Raw genomic sequence first — 17,253 nt, forward strand, 5'->3', positions numbered from 1 at the left:
CGAGCTAGTCACATGACTGGTTTCCTGCCAGAGCAGTAAATATCAGGCGAGCTAGCAGGCACAGCATGCTAACAGGCTAACAGGCTACTACCTGCGCTAGCATCGTTTTGACAATGTTTCACCCGACGTTGTTTGACTTAACCGGGTAACAGTTCAGCGTATGTGGGCTGTGTGTCGCGTCTCGATAAGGAATGAACCGCTGACGTCACTTTGTGTCATTAAAGAAAGGGCTCGTGGTGACTTAGCTCAGCTTAGCTAGCTTCACGGGTTAGCTTAACGCTAGCTAGCCGAGTTAGCGTCCAAAGGAGGCTCCGTTGCTAGTGAGTATGCAAGGGGAGACCACGGCTGTGCGGGTCACGGAAAGCGAAGGAAAGCTGGATGTTTTGCCCCAGACAAGGACCCCAAGCTCGGGGCGAGCAAGTGCCAAAAGCTGGCAGTACAGGTGGGTAGCTGCTACATGCTAACGCTACATTAAGCTAATTTAGAGCTTTAAGGTGTGTGTGTGTGTGTGTGTGTGTGTGTGTGTGTGTGTGTGTGTGTGTGTGTGTGTGTGTGTGTGTTTCCTGGTGTAAACACATTGTTGTGTTTTTATTGTGTGTTTGGACTGTCCATTGTTTGACCAATGTGCTCTATAGTTTATGATCAGATGTGCTTTGTAATTAGACTGATAACAGTGGATTCATTTTGACCCTTCAGCAAATCTGTGACTTGTTCATACACCTGTGTGTGTGTCTGTGTGTGTTCATGGGTGTGTACTCAGTCAAAGCTTTTTAACAAGTGTTCTTTGTCTCCTTGATAACCTCTCATGCCAGTGACCACATGGAGAATATCGATGGCTACTTGATGAAATACACCAACCTTGTAACCGGGTGGCAATATAGGTGAGTTTTAAACCTGTTCAGTATAATAGAGTATAAGAGTCCCAATCAAAGAAAGCTCTCTTATCAGCATTCACCAGCCACTTTCAGCCAGGTTCCTTGTTGTAATCCTGGCTAATCCAATCCCATTAATGCTGTGGTGGTTTGTTAAACTGACTGTAATAGTGGCTGTTTTTTTTCAGGTTCTTTGTCTTAAACAATGAGGCGGGTTTGCTGGAGTACTTTGTCAACGAGCAGTCGCGGCCCCAGAAGCCCCGTGGTATGCTCCCCCTGGCAGGGGCCGTCATCTCCCCCAGCGATGAGGACTCCCACACCTTCACCGTCAACGCCATCAGCGGGGAGCAGTACAAGCTCAGGGGTGGGTACCCATAAATAAACATTTATGTTTAAAAGTTGTGAGTCATGTTAGCTTGTTGTTTCAGCCCTTTAATGTTTGGTTGCTCCTCTCTGAGCTTCCACTCCCATGAACAGAGCTGTTCACCTTAATGTTGCTTGTCAGCTCCTTTTTTTAACCTCCAGGCCGACTGTCATCACCATCCATCAGGTTCATACGATATTGATCTGGATGTTTTTCCATTATCTCCTGCTGCTGGTGGTGCAGCAGCACACGGGAATCAATGCTGAGTAAGATAAGCGTAGTGGAGTAACCGTAAGGTTGTTTAGCTTTTCTTTCATGTGTGTTTCTCAGCCACCGATGCCAAAGAGAGACAGCACTGGGTGAGTCGACTGCAGATCTGCACCCAGCACCACACAGAGGCAATGGGGAAGGTAAGATGTTGTGCTTGATATGAGACGCAGATATACAGAGATGTTATGTACATAAGTAGGGAAATTATGAACTATGTTTAGACTAAATGTTAGTCAACGCAAAAATTACGGTGACCACAGTATAATAACCGCACCGTTTGTGTGATGAACCGAAATTTAAATCAAACATAAAAATGTGACTGCCGCAGAGCGGATTTGAGCTGGACACTCTTCAATTTCCTGTTTTCCTTCCTCGTGTGCCAAAGAAGCAATCAAGCAAAGCCAGCGGCAGAGCAAAAGTCTGGAGAGTTGTAAAATATTAATGTTTATCTAAAACTGTATCCGGTTTAACCTTGGTTGTAAGCACAGTAATCACTAGTATTGATCTATGGACCACTCTGCAGCCCACAGTCTATTGTAATGGTCTTTAGATGCACAACAACAAAAAACAAATACTCCCTGAATTCTTAGAAACTATGTATAAACGTTGTACATTTAATGACAAGATGAACATTTTGCACTCCACAGAGTAATCCTCCACCCAAGTCCCGGAGCTACTCTATGGCATCTCAAGGCAGCGGCAGCTCTCCCATGTCTGTACGCCGGCCCAGCCAAAATCCCAACGCCTTATTCGGCTGGTCGCAGGTCAACAAGGGCTCGTCACTCTACTCCAGCAAGAGGTCCCTGCTGCCAGACCACCTGATGGACGCCAGAGAGGTACAGCCAGCCAGAGACTCACTGCTAGCATGTTAGGCAGACTCTCAAATGTGTTGTTGATAGGAACAGCTGAGAATCTAATCCTGCACACTTGTTAACATATCACTGACATGTCAGGACCATGTCCAATTAACACTTAAACAGCTGAGAATATTTAAAATGAATTGCTTTTAAGATAATATTTAAAAATGTCTCAATGGTCTTTATACTGTAGATAAGATTAAGAAATGAATTAATTTAAACGCTGTAGCTTACATCATCACACTTCCTGTAAAGGACCAAAGCAGAAACTACATTTCTGCCAAGTTTTTACTCTGCTGCTTGGCAGATATGTGGTTTACAAGTGAAATCCAGAACATCTAATCCAATTAAAATGCTGTTAGGTCTGGGAAGTGGGATGCATCTGTTATGCAACCAAGCTGTAGCCAGAAACATCTTGGAAAAACCTGCCATGGTGGAGTGCTTACAAATCCTCCTCCCACATGTCGGCATAGATACACACAAACATACAGAGGGAACATTGTTATAATTATGTCATTTATATATTATATTTCCTACGAAACACAATATATATAAGACTTTTAAAGAGTTTTAAAGTAGGGTTTTTGTTGATTTAGATAAGTTTAGTCCTGAATGCTCATCTTCACTTTGACCTATTTGTGTTATGCAATTTGTCCACAAGAGGGCGCCCATGTCTTTCTCTTCAATTCAGTTTATTTTGTATAGCCCAGAATCACAAATTACAAATTTGCCTCAGAGGGCTTTACAATCTTACATGGACATCCTCTGTCCTTCCCTCACATCGGCACAGGAAAAACTCCCCTAAAGTGGACTAAAGTGGATTTTTTGATCTATGGATTGTTGTTCTTCTCAGCTACCTTAATACAATAGTTTTCCTATTTACTAATCATAACCTTTAAATGGATTTTATTTTAAATAGTTGAGCTGAACTACCATAGCTGATTATTTTAAAAGTGCTGATTCAAAGGAAAAAAATATTTTCCATTTAGTTTCTTAATTTCTTGAGCATATTGTAAGGGAGAAGGATGAGGGTTATTAGCAGGCATGCATTCTATTAAGGTTTCTTTAGGTTATTTTATTGTTAAGATATTTCAATTAATTTAAACAAATTCAACAACAGTACCTGCACAGATAAAGTTACAAACACATAATTTTCACCCTAATAAACAAACACTCCTCATGATCCCGTTCTTCCAGATGATGACCCAGGCCCAGGGCCAACACAGAGACCTGATCCAGAGCATCGAGGGCCTGCCTCCAGCCCCCGGCTTCTCCCCTCTAGACCAGGATCTGCTGATGCTCAAGGCCACTTCCATGGCCACCATGAACTGCCTCAACGAGTGCCTGCACATCCTGCACCTGCAGCAGGTGGCCAGACTGAGAGGCTCCCTTGGAGGTCAGTGGAAGGGGGGGATTTTCTGTACATATTGAGAATCTGAATACAGTGGTTGTTGGTTCCTGTTTTCTCATGTACTGTTTGTATTCTTGCAGGTTATTCTAACATTTTCTGTCAAGCAGAAAAAGTAAATTTATGCAGAGCAACTTTGTTTTAAAAGAGAGCATTTCTGCCTCACACTCTGCACATTAAGTGTTTTTGTCTTCTAAATAGTGAGTTGTCCGTTAACTAGGGCTTCATGCGGTCCACAACAAATCCTAGTCTTGTATATGCAGACCTGCTCCCAATCTAACAGTTAGCGTCGGCCGGACAGTGGAATTATTTTGCATTATTGATGGGGAACTGTACCTATTCTTACCACCTGTCTCGAAGGTAATGAGATCTCAATGGCTAAAATGTCCATCGGCAACGCTTTGACGACAGAATTCAGCTTTAAGTCAGCTTCGGTTTGGGTTTTCCCTGAGCCTGGAATACATTTTTACTGCATGAAGTGTCCAACTTGCTGATATCTCGACACTTTCTACTCGGGGAAACGAGGAGAACGACCAGCTAATGCCCTACTTTTTTCACAGCAGATCTCATTACTCGATGTATATTTCATTAGGCCAGAGTTATCGCAGCAGCCAATCAGATTCAATTGTCCAACGATGCACATCTTGAATTTGAATGAGATCTGCCCACCTTTTAAACATACATAAAAAAATGCCCCTCGCCATACGTGGAGGCTTTAGCCAATCAGAGGAGGGGGATGTTTCCTGCTGGCGGGGCCAAAGTATCCTGATACCTGGTTTGTCGGAGGGGTTGGGTTACACTCTCTTGGTCTAGGACAGCGGTCGGAGGAGTAGCCATCTGTCCAGGCAGCAGCCAGGTGGTTGTGTGGCAAATGGTATTGTAGAGATACCCGTGTGTGCAGCTGTGAGTGTCGGGGGGGGATTTGGGAGGGAGGCGGGTACAGTACCATGAGCACCTCTGAACCTGCCGCCTTGCACTCCCCGTCCCCGACAGGACCCACCATCGAGTGGTTGGAGCCCAAGCTGCCCGACATCCTGAAGAACGGCAGCAGCTCCCTGGACAGCTTCCCGACAGGGGAGGGCCTGCTGGAAGGGAGCGGCCTGGAGCTCAGCAGCCCCGAGTCCTGCAGCTTCTCTGGGGTAAGACCAAGGGAACGACACTCTCTCACAGGAAGGAGCTAAGATCTACTCCGGGAAAAGTTGTACCAAACTGTTTGTTATCAGGAAGTTGACTTGTCATAATTTATTTCTCTTTCTAAATCAGCTACAAACTAAACAGTTAATGTGTTTTGCAGAACAATCTCTTTCTTTCGACCTCTGCTGTCGTTGAATAAATCACATTCCCCTCCCTTCTCTCTCTCAGGAACAAGAAGACATCGATGCAGAGGACGAGGCGGAGGACTCCTTCGCCGACAAGGAGGAGGACCTGGGTGCTGTGGAGGAGGAGCGCAGCGTCATCCTACACCTGCTGTCCCAGCTGAAGCTGGGTATGGACCTCACGCGGGTAGGTCGAGTTCCACGTACAGACGAGCAGCAAACCCCCCCCTCCACCACCACACCATCACAAACTCCTCCCACACTTTGTTTTGTGTTTGATCAGGTTTTCTGTGTCTTTATTCCAGGAAGAATTAGGATTTTGTGGATTATGTTGGTAGACCAATAGTCCCACAGTGAGGGGTGTGATACTGGTGCTTAGATTAGCTGTTTAGAGCATAATGTTCTCTACAGTGTGCTGTGATCAATAACCCTGACACATAAAATTGTTCAATCCCCTTTCATAGGTTTGTAACACATTGTGTTATCTATGAAACACTAAGGGGTCAATATGATTGTTTATTTTGTTTTATTTAAACAAATTTAAAAAAGAGACATTTCAAAATCTTATTGAATTATGTGCAAAACATTGTAACGTAATTTTAATCCTAAAGGAAAATTTGATGTTTTGGCAATTGCAGCATTATTTTCTATTTATTTTAGCAACTGATTGAGGTAAAGGTCAAACAAAAAAGGCTTTTATTTTGTTTTTACAATCAATATAAATGAATATACAAAAACATGTATGACAGCTTCCTGAGAAATCCCAGGGAAATGAATAAATATTGGTATTGGTGTAATGTAATTTGACTTTATATCAACATATATCTGCGTAAGATGTTGGGTGAAACTATGAGAACAAAGACATCTTCAACCAACACTAAAATACAGACAAATTAATACAACTCGCACTTTATCGTCTTTGACCTTGTTTTTTGACTGAAGTGGCGTGAATGAGCAGCGCTGTCACACATGTAAACATGTGGCTCATTTATTGTATATCTGTGGAGTCTGAGCTATTTCCCACACTGCTAATAATGGTTAAGAATCCTCTTTAACTGTAGAGTGCTGTGGTGTAGACAGACACTATATTATGTAAGTCAGTCTTAAGAATAAAGCTTGAAAAAGTATTGAGTTTGTCTGAGTGGAAAAAAGTGTTTAGTGACCCTGAATAAATAAATGTTAGATCAGGTTGTTGGGTCTGTTCTTCGTTAGTCTCATTTGTAATGACCTTACAGGCTGAAGTAAGCACTTCTTGCTTTCTAATTACTCCTCCAGGACAAACTTAAAAACACTGTGGATAGTCATTCTATCTTTAAGGTCAGTTTGTTCTGGTATTTGGATAGCCTCCTCTTGGGTTTCTGATTTATCACAGTCATCTGGTGGCTCCACTGGCTGACCACTGATGGAGATCTAGACACTGTGAGCCCAGAGTCATGTCCAGTTAACGTCATGTGGTCACTTGTTTGAGTTACTGATGGTAAATAACGTGATAATAAATAGAAAAGAAAAAGGCGTTGGATGACCAAACATCCTTTGATTCTCCTTCCAGGTCGTCCTCCCCACCTTCATCCTAGAGAAGCGCTCTCTGCTGGAGATGTACGCCGACTTCATGTCGCACCCGGACCTCTTTGTGACCATCACCGACGGCAGCAGCCCGGAGGACCGCATGGTCCGCTTTGTGGAGTACTACCTCACGTCCTTCCACGAGGGCCGCAAGGGGGCCATTGCCAAGAAGCCCTACAACCCCATCATCGGCGAGACCTTCCACTGCTCCTGGAAGGTACCCAAGGGACCCGAGGCCTCCAAGGAGCCCTCACAGGGAAGCCCCGACCCGGCCTCCTCCGAGGATCCCTACCAAGTGCGCTTTGTGGCGGAGCAGGTGTCCCACCACCCCCCCGTCTCCGGCTTCTACGCTGAGTGCCCGGAGAGGCGTATGTGTGTGAACACGCACGTGTGGACCAAGAGCAAGTTCATGGGAATGTCTATTGGTGTATCCATGATAGGGGAAGGTGAGCCGGCAATGTTTTTGTATTGTTATGTTATTTTTGCATTTGATTCATCAGAAACAAAGGGGCAAGCTGTCTCCACGGTTACGTAAAAGCAACAATATTAAACTGGCATTTGTTGAAAGAGAGCAATAGCTCTAATAATTTTGAATACATTTTAAAAGTTTTAATTTATAATGGCTTGAATTGCTAACAAGGATAAAGTCCTCCAATGAGCTCATTAATTAGAGCAGAAAAAACATTTGAACGGTCAGTCTAAAGAAAAAATAAATAATAAAACTTGGTTAACCTTTCTGTCTCCATCTACTCGTCCTTCCAGGTTGTCTTTATTTGCTGGAGCACGATGAAGAGTACACTTTCACGCTGCCTTGTGCATACGCCCGCTCCATCCTCACCGTTCCCTGGGTGGAACTGGGCGGCAAAATCAACATCAACTGCGCTAAATCTGGCTACTCGGCGGTCATCACTTTCCAGACTAAACCATTTTACGGTGGCAAATTACACAAGTGAGTCCTATCAGGGTTTGAGTTACTCTTTATGTTGTTATGTTTGTTGCACTGTTCTGCATCCTGCACCTTTTTGAGATGTTTGATATCGCTAAAGTAACAGCTACATCTAAAAAAAATGACATGAAATGCAAATATTTTTAATTCACAACAAATATTTTAATACTTTTCCTTCAAGAAGCCTCTTAAATTAATGTAGACAATTTGAGATGTATTCATTTCATTGACCTGCCTAAATATAGGGTGACAGGGGAGGTGAAGCACAACACCACCAACGCGGTGGTGTGTCGTGTGCAGGGCGAGTGGAACGGGGTCCTGGAGTTCAGCTACACCAGCGGAGAGACGAGGGTGGTCGACGTCACCAAGCTGCCTGTTACCAAGAAGAGCGTCCGGCCGATTGAGAAGCAGGGACCAACTGAATCCAGGTCAGAACAGAGAGGGTTTTTTTGTTGCATTTTAAGTTTAAGTCTATCCGAAAAAAGAGTGAGATATTTCAGCAAGAAGGAGAACAAGTCCAAATCCATGTGCTCTCATAGAAACGGGAAGCTGATCAGTTGCGTGCCTCCATGAGGTCTCACTCACCTCACTTCATTTCAGGCGCCTGTGGCAGCATGTCACCGAGGCCTTACGGCAGAAGGACATCGAAAAAGCCACAGAGCACAAGAGGATTCTGGAGGAGCGGCAGAGGACGGAGGAGAGGCACCGGGCTGAGACCGAAACCGCCTGGAGGACCAGATACTTTGACAGAGAGGTGAGCAAGCTGATCACACTAGGCACACAACTTTTGTTTTAGCACTTATAGATTTACTATTGCAAATAAAACTGTCAGAGTATCAGGTCGGGGGACATTTCTTACTGCAGCAGAAGACACTTATGACGATGCACTTTCAGGACGAACAAAGCACAGCCTGTGAAACGTCACCTCTGCTGAACCCTAAGCACATTTTAAATCACCTTGAGCATAATTTCTGAGTCCCGCTGGAATGTTCTCACCTTTCACTAAACCTGTTTTAGAATTTCCCAAGAATTTAGGTAACTTAAAGTTACTGCAAGGAACTTTATCTGGTTATGAAACAGCCTCTTTATGATCTACCAGGACTGCACAGAGCCGACTGTCAGACCCTCCTGCAGTAAAATTTGATGTTTTCTGAAGGGACCCTTTTTCGTCCACAGGAACAACAAAAAACATCTCAAAATAAGAATTCCCTTGTAGTAACTTTAAATGAAAAACGTAATGTATTTGTCTCCAGACATAGTCTTTGTTTTCTGGTCTGCCATCTACTTATTTTGGTATTCAACTCTTTAATTTGTGTCCTGATTGTCCCAAAAGCACAAAGCGCTCTTCCTTCCTGTTTTAAGATAAAATTGTTTCCAACCCTGAACAGTTGATGGCATCGATTACTTTAGTGGGTTAAACAATCATACAAACTCACTGCAGAAAATGAAGAGTAAGACCTTAATGATGAATAATAATATTTTGACACTAGTCTCTTCTTCTCCACCAGGGTGAAGGCTGGGTCTATCACAAACCACTTTGGAAAACCTCCTCTACAGTCAAATCCTAATCCCAGTCTGTCTCTTGGATGTTGATATTGTAGATTAAGGTGTGTGTGTGTGCGTGCGTGTGAGTGTGCGTGCGTGTGTGTGTGTGTCACACACGTGGTTATAAAAAAGAGCGTGACCTGCACTGACCTACAGATGAATGCAACATGGGGAGAAGGACAGACGGCATGACTAAAGGTGTTATCCAATCTTGCTCATGATTTTCACAAAGCCTCCCAAGTACAAGCTTTTGTACTGCTGATTGTTGTTTTTTTTTTTTTTTTTTATATAATCCAACAGTCAATGAGAACATATTCTTGTACAGGTATAATGGTACTCTATTTACACAGCCTTAAGCTAGTCTGATGGACGCTTGGAGATCTGCTGATCAACCTGGATATGGGTCTATTCTTCTTCTTCTTCTTCTTCTTCTTCTTCTTCTTCTTCTCTCAAGCTGTGGGATCACGCTAAGGTCAGGTGAAGAAAACCTAAATAATTGGACTACTGCCTGATAAATGTGATGCTGTGAAAACGTTGTAAATTGGATTTAGTGTACTGGAATGTAAAGATCTCCATCTATGTTAAAGCGCCTGGAAACTTTGCTTCAAATCAAAGTAATTCTCTATAACAAATGTTAAATATTCATGACTAAATAACCAATCAAAGTATATGAAAAACATTTTTAGGTACTAGCTTTTTCAGAGTATAACAGTCAAAAACTCAGCTGATCTGCTTCATTAGAAATGTATTATTGTGCTTTCATCACATTCGATTGAGGAGAGCACAAAGAAAAGAGAAATTATAATCTTTAATGTACAGGAAGCAAAACAATAATTGTTTGTGTTCATATAGAAACCCAATGCAGCCAGAAGATGATTGAGAAAATAAGTTTTCAGGGCCTTTGAACCTCAATTCAGTTGAGCTTATTAAAACATAAGCCAGTTTCATTGAGTCCATTTAAATGCACACAATCGTCTGATATCTAGGAGGAGCTAATTATTTTATGGAAATTTCCCTCTGTTTCCAGTCTTAATGCTGAACTAATCTAAGCTACCTGTTTACTGGCTGTAAATCCATATTGAAGGGATCAATATGAGGGTGGTATTGGTCTCCTCTTACACTCGGAGTGAAGGTGCAATTCCCAAAATGTCGACTAATTTGTTTAAAGGGAAACCCCTGCAACTTTATAATGCACATGTCATAAAGTTTGTAGAATTGCGAGTAGGGATGTCACCATACCCGAAATTTAGTAATCTAAAGTTCTTTCCAAATAAATTATTATTCCCTAATGATCCCCCTCAAGTTTCTCACCAAAAACAACATTTTACATGATTACATTTTAATGCCATGATAACGTTATAATCGTACACATCATAATGTTACTCCGTGCAACCTCCGTACGTTAGCTGTTAGCTCTGTTATTTAACAAAGCACCGTCTGCTAACAGCTACCGTTAACTAGCTCGTTGTTTTTCACAAAGTAGCATTATCAAGGATATTTTCTACTGTCCCCATGACAACGAGACCCCATGATATTTGTGGAATGACCCTTTAACCAGGTAATGCTTATCTTAATTATGACTCGATGTGTTCACACTACAATTTTAATATTGATTTGTATCCGGTAAATTGTGTGCATTTAGATCTACTGATTGAAATGAAGTCATGCAGTTTGTCATTTATTTAATTGCGATGCTATATTAATATTGGTTTATTGACTAAGACACTGCTGGAATGTGATGTCATAGACTAACTGACAAATAACTCAATTTAAATAAATGATTGAGTCACATGTGAATGCATTTAGAGATTGCTCCCCCCCCCCCCACACTATTTATCTAGCTCTTCTTTTTAGTCCTGTGTTTATTTTGCAGTGGATGGGAAAATTCCTACATGCATGATGACAAAATCTCTGTTCACACTGATTGCAGAAAGTCTGCTACTCCTGTGTGTCTGCATTACTTACATTTCTAAATATCTGTGGTAAGAGCTTTTAACCAAATCTGCTTGTTTTTTGTAATGCAAATAAATATTTTCTTTGAATGCGTATTTATCCCCAATCTTTGTGCTTTAATTGCTCTTCTTTTTAGAGCCCACTTTTTGTATAGATGTTAACATTTCTCATTCCATTCATGCTTTTGTTGTTTTCTTTTCTTTTTGGAGGTATTTCCAATGGACTTTACTGTGATGTACATGTGATAAACTTTACTTTCCCCCCCTAACTTCACATTCTCAAAGCATCCATTATAAAGTAGGACTGTGTTCCTATTCTCTACAGAAAGAGGAGATCCACTCTGCCATTGATAAGCTACTCCCTCCACGTCTCGGTGCCTTATGCAAACTCTTTCTGTGTGTCTTCCAGCTTTCATCAGTTATTCACCTGACAGAAGCAACGCAGTATGGTTTCTTTGTGAGTGTGTGTGTGCGCGTGTGCGTGTGTGTTTTCTTTTAAGAATCAGTGCTTCATGTTGAGAGAAGTCGACGGGGCACTTTTTATTTGAGGGTTTTGACATTTTTCTTGGTTTTGGATTCGACTGATTTTGTCTTGCCGACCTATGAAATGCACTGACATTGAAGGAAACTTGATGTTATAGAAAAATGGAAATGTGTGAAAAAGAATCAAATAAATTGCGTATCAGTTGTATATCGTGTTTAAAGTTTTGTTCTCTACTAAGTTAACCATTTTTTTCCCCCTACTGGCTCCTCTACTTGGAAAGCCTGAATCCATGGAAGTCTTTATGAAACACGAGGCTACCAAACTGCAGTGTCAGAATAGGCCTTAACCAGGATCTAAAGAATAGGACAACAGAAAGGAAACTGCCTGAACTTGTTTTTATTTACATGAGAGAATCTTTTCACTGAACTAGAAAACTAAAAACAAGAATAAAGTGAATGAAGAGTTTCTGCAGATTTGGTACCTATTATTATATTTGCTATATCGGAGATAAAACAGTTAGCTGAAATTCTTATTTTTCACTTGAACACTTTATTTACAACCTGACACATTTGTTTTTAGAAAAAGAACATATTTGTAAAATTGTTACATTTTCATAAATTACTGGTTTGTGGCAAAAAAATTTGATTTTCAAAATGTAGACTCTACAAAGAAAACTGTCCCAGGAACAGCAGACACGCTTTGGACTCGTTCTAAATGCCGAGACAAATCAGACAGCCAGAAAACAACCTTTACAACAATGTTTTTTTTTTTGTATCTGTCATAACTAAAAAAACACAAGGATACAGGATGTAAAACAAATAAAGGCTAGTGTGAACAGAATGGGATCGGCAGAGACAAAGAAACGACTCTGTCTTGTTTTTCTTACCAGACAGAGTTTCAACACTGGACTCCTCCGTCAGCGGTAAAGCCCAACACAGGGATTCAGTGACTGCAGTCAAGCCAGACGCCTCTCCGGTTTGCCTGGTCAAACGAGCTGCCGCTGTATTCGGAGTGTGCAATGTCATAGTTAAAAATAAATGCTCACAAAAAAGGAAAATATTTTACTCAACCCAAGTGGCCCAGAAAGTCAACCTTTTTAGATAGCAGCATTGCAACGCTGGTGTAAAGAATTGCAATCAAGGAAAGCCAAGAAAACCTGATATGGGGGGGGCAGAGCCCCCAGCTTCCCTGCTCATCTTGCCAGCCACCCTCACCCTCGTCCCTGCTCTACCCACTCCACCAGCCTACAAATGGATTTCCATCAGTCCAGGCAATATTTGCTTGGTGGACAAGAAAAGGCCTTTTCTTGTTTTATGGAGGGGATTTTGACGTTGGATTACTCAAAAAGTACACAGTAAAAGTACTTTATAGTATTTGTGCATATAGCTTAGGAAGTACTTATTCAAAATATATCAGACTCATAAACTACTTATGGAAGAAAGGGTTTTTATTCAATGTCAAAGTTTGCCAAAATGGCATATTCTTCTTCCATGGGGGGGATTTGACCTTAGATTGCTCAGAAAGTACACAGTAAAAATACTTCATATTATTTGTGCAATTAGTCCAAGAAGTACTCTGTCCAAAAACATAGAAGAAGACATTTAAAAGAGGAACAACAAGGACGCACTACGCATCCCTTTGTTTGAGCAATCATCACGTTCCTAATAAATCCAGCCACTAATCAAATTATACACAAAACAATACATTATATAAACCTAAAACAAAAAGTTCGGAAATTTGTGTTTGGTAGATTATTTCTCTGTTGTAACAATGCTTCTTGGCAATACATTTTATACCGTTGGAAAGGCTGTTTATTTCCCTTTTAAATGGTTCCCCATTTGTAAGGAACATGCATTTGTGGGATGAGCAGCACAGCTGAGTATGTGGGTTGCGCTCATGAAACATTTGTCAAATCTTCTCTGCCAATGCCGACCCCAGCGCAAACGGGCCTGACGGTGAAGGGCAGTCATGGCAGGCCTCCTGGCAGCCCCATGAGCCCGGAGATTGGCTGCGTGTAGTCTGTTCCGGATTGTCTGGCCCGAGAGCCGTGTGCCATATCGTCCTGCAAACCTTGACTGCAAATCTGTAGAAAATAGCCTATGGTAGCTAACTAAGTGCTGAAAGGGCGAGGAACCGGTCTTCTTAGGGTGTTGTCTTCTTTCTCTCTCCAACTCTCCTGTGGTCTGCAGTTCCTTATGCACAGGAGAACCAACCAGTACAATCAACCATGGCTCTCAGTATCCCAGGTCTGATCATGATGGTAGCATTCTACCTGCTTGTGTTGGGAATCGGCATCTGGGCGTCTGTGAAGTCTAAGAAGATGGAGAAAAAGACCCCAGGTGGACAGGTAGAGGTTTCTTTTTTGGCCAACCGGAGTGTCAGCTTGGTGGTGGGGGTTTTCACAATGACAGGTGAGTAATGAAACACACAGAATGCATCCAATTGATTTATTAATTATTATTTAACGCACCTGTATGATCTCTAATCTGTTCTGCTGTTCTTGAGTTTGCATATGTTCATGTCAAACATAATAATGTTTATTTCCTGAAACATTTAAATGAAAATACTGCACATTAATGACCCAACCCTAATTATGCATGTATGTGTATGTGTTTTTTGCTACTGCAGCTACTTGGGTTGGAGGTGCTTTTATCATTGGGATTGCAGAGGCGGTTTATGACCCCACTAAGGGTCTAATCTGGGCTCTTGTTCCTCTGCAAACGTCCATCGCATTTATCATCGGTAAGTCTCTCTTCTTCAAGTTTCAATTTGGAATTTGTCCTTTTTTCTTGACGTGTTTCTCTCCAGCAGTGTCGTCTATATCTACTGTAACTGTGGGATGAACCAACTACTTTAAAAAAATCATATTATCTGATACTTGTGTTTTCAAATAAAAATGATTGAATTAAGTGTTCAATAAATAAGATAAATAAGATAAAACTGGTTTGCCGGGATTACATCATTTTAATATTTTCAAACTGTTCCCACGTTTAGATTTATTTGTGACGGGATCCAGCTCGGTTTGAGCTTTCTGTAGTGATGGTTTACAATGTCTGAGCCTTCTTTCTCATCCCTTTTTTTTTTAAAGGTGGACTGTTCTTTGCAAAGCCAATGAGGGAGAACAATTACGTCAGTATGATGGATCCGTTCCAGAGGAAGTATGGAAAAGGACTGACTGCAGCTCTTGCCATCATTCCAGTCATCACTGAAGTTGTCTGGATTCCTGCTTTACTCATTTCCTTGGGTGTGTACAAGTACATTCACTCTCTGACCCCCCTCCTCATACTCTCCCTTCATTCTGTGTACTGTTTGTGTTTGTGCGCTACAGGAGCGACCATGAGTGTGGTCATCGATCTGCCCTTCAGTGCGTGCGTGTGGATCTCTGCCGTAGTCGCCATCATCTACACCGTGCTCGGAGGTCTCTATTCAGTCGCTTACACCGATGTCATCCAGATCTCACTGGTGTTTCTGAGCTTGGTGCGTTTTTTTTATTTTATTTTTTTTAACACAAACCCAGTTAAAGATGATGCGTTTCCCATGTGTTCTTCCGATTGATTTCCTCTTTTCACAGTGGCTGTGTGTCCCTTTTGTTCTGACGAGTGACATTTATACTGACATCAGTGAAACAGCGTTCAACCGCACATACCAGGGCTCCTGGGTTGGCCGGCTGGAGTATGATGATGTTGGGATATGGATTGATAATTTTCTAGTGATGGTAAAATGAAAAAAACATTACAGTGTGATGGTTTAAAATCTGTCTTTTCCCCCCCGCTAAGGTTGTATAAAAGTTCTATCTAAAATGAAGTGTACTACATTCAGGTTAAAGTAAAAATATAATGTTATTTTATAACACATCTCAGTTATCGAAAGCTAAACATCTTGTGAGTTGACAACATGGGGATAAAGTGTGGCTTTGTTTGTCTCTTTTCTAGTCTTTGGGCAATATGGCCATTCAGGATTTCCATCAGAGGACGCTGTCCTCCCGCTCCACCTCCACAGCCAGGATCATCTGTTTCATAGCAGCAGGAGCCGTCATCGTTGTAGGAATCCCATCTGTGCTGATCGGAGCTGTTGCAGCTTCGACAGGTAATCCCGACTCTTTACCTTCTGGGAAATCTGTCATGTTTTGGTTGTTGAATCAGCTCTTATTGTTGTCTGTTCTGCGTTCTGTGTTTCAGACTGGAACGCCACCTCATACGGTTCTCCTTCTCCATATGAGCGAGGGGAGTCGGCCATGGTGTTGCCCATCATCCTTCAGAATTTAACCCCGACCTACATCTTTGCTTTTGGCATCGGAGCGGTTGCTGCTGCAGTGATGTCATCTGCTGACTCTTACCTTCTGTCTGCAACCACCATCTTCACCACCAACATCTACCAGACCATCAGGAGCCAGGTGCAGTGCTCCTTGCCTCTAGACTGGGATTTAGCATATGTTTCTTCTGTAGATATCATCCACAGACATTTTATAGAAGATTAAATATTCAAGTTTTGTATGGTTTTGTATTCAGGCGTCTGATAAAGAGCTGCAGTGGGTGATCCGTCTCTCCATTGTGGCTGCAGGACTTGTGGGAACGTCCCTCACCTACCTGGACAGCAGCATCATGGTGTTCTGGATCCTGGGCGCAGATCTGACCTACACCATCATGCTCCCACAGCTGATCTGCGTCCTCTTCATCCGGGTTTCCAACGGTTACGGGGCCGCTGCAGGCTATGTTGTTGCCTTTGTCATGAGGGTTTTGTGTGGAGAGCCCGTGTTCAAGCTTCCTGTCATCCTCGCTTTCCCAGGATGCACTTCAGAGGACGGCGTTTACGTTCAGCGCGCTCCGTTCAAGACCATCTGCATGCTGTCTGCTCTGACCTCCATTCTGGTGTTTTCATATGTGGCCTCTCTCCTGTTTAACAAGGGGATCCTTCATGAGAGGTGGGACGTGTTCAAGGTGAAATCACAGGAAGAACTACGACCAGCAGAGGGAGCCAGAGAGGCTGATGGTGAAAAGACTGATGCTCCAAATGAAAATAAACCAATGCTCGATACAGGCTGCTAATTCAATTTATGTCTTATTTTCTTTTTGTAACATATTGTTGGTGCCAATGATGTTCCTGGGTTTCCATGGTTACACTCTAAAGGCCTTAATTGTAAAGATCAAAAGGTCAAACAAACAAACAAACAAACAAACAAACTAGTTACTTTACAAAGATTTGTCGTCTTTCTCTCATTTTTTTTAGCCTTCAGCCCTTCTGCTTCCATACATGTGATTATCAATAAACACATGGAGAAAGCACAATGATTCAGATGCATACTAGTGATGGTTATGTATCTGACTTGCTTATCATTTTTGGTTTATTTGTACAGGGACAAGTATATAAAAGGAACTAGACAGCATATGAGGTTTCCAAGGTTAACTGGACCATGTAAATGTTTTTTAGAAATTGATGCAATAAATACTTTGCACACCTCAAACCAGTTATCATATTGAATCCCACAAAAGCAATAAAAAATCTTGAAAATCAGCCTCTCTGGCTCCCTCTGCTGGTTGTAGTGCTTCGAAGGGAGGCCAGACAACATGGCAACCCTGATGAAGAGGATTCAGATCTGATGGGGAGATAAGTCAGGTCTGAGCCCAGGATCCAGAACATCATGTTGTTCAGGCAAGTGAGGGATTTTTACTACAAGTC

The 17,253-nt window shown here is 42.1% G+C and overlaps 2 protein-coding genes across 2 annotated transcripts; both read left to right on the forward strand.

Moving 5' to 3' along the window:
• Positions 1–9: 9 nt before the first annotated feature.
• On the forward strand, positions 10–11,773 carry LOC129111629 (oxysterol-binding protein-related protein 11-like). The gene is made up of 13 exons (XM_054623656.1): positions 10–442; positions 813–881; positions 1,061–1,236; positions 1,567–1,646; positions 2,154–2,342; positions 3,561–3,759; positions 4,765–4,910; positions 5,134–5,274; positions 6,637–7,096; positions 7,413–7,599; positions 7,842–8,024; positions 8,197–8,350; positions 9,105–11,773. Exons 1-13 carry the CDS (start codon positions 327–329, stop codon positions 9,162–9,164), a joined length of 2,160 nt encoding a protein of 719 aa, XP_054479631.1. The 5' UTR covers positions 10–326; the 3' UTR covers positions 9,165–11,773.
• Positions 11,774–13,804: 2,031 nt separating this feature from the next.
• On the forward strand, positions 13,805–16,622 carry LOC129111486 (high-affinity choline transporter 1-like). The gene is made up of 8 exons (XM_054623456.1): positions 13,805–13,988; positions 14,206–14,319; positions 14,666–14,821; positions 14,906–15,054; positions 15,149–15,292; positions 15,510–15,663; positions 15,756–15,970; positions 16,086–16,622. The coding sequence occupies exons 1-8, from the start codon at positions 13,805–13,807 to the stop codon at positions 16,620–16,622; spliced, it is 1,653 nt and encodes a 550-aa protein (XP_054479431.1).
• The last annotated feature ends 631 nt before the right edge of the window (positions 16,623–17,253 follow it).

The sequence above is a fragment of the Anoplopoma fimbria genome, chromosome 22, assembly GCF_027596085.1.
Source record: "Anoplopoma fimbria isolate UVic2021 breed Golden Eagle Sablefish chromosome 22, Afim_UVic_2022, whole genome shotgun sequence".
In the NCBI taxonomy this organism is placed as follows: domain Eukaryota; kingdom Metazoa; phylum Chordata; class Actinopteri; order Perciformes; family Anoplopomatidae; genus Anoplopoma; species Anoplopoma fimbria.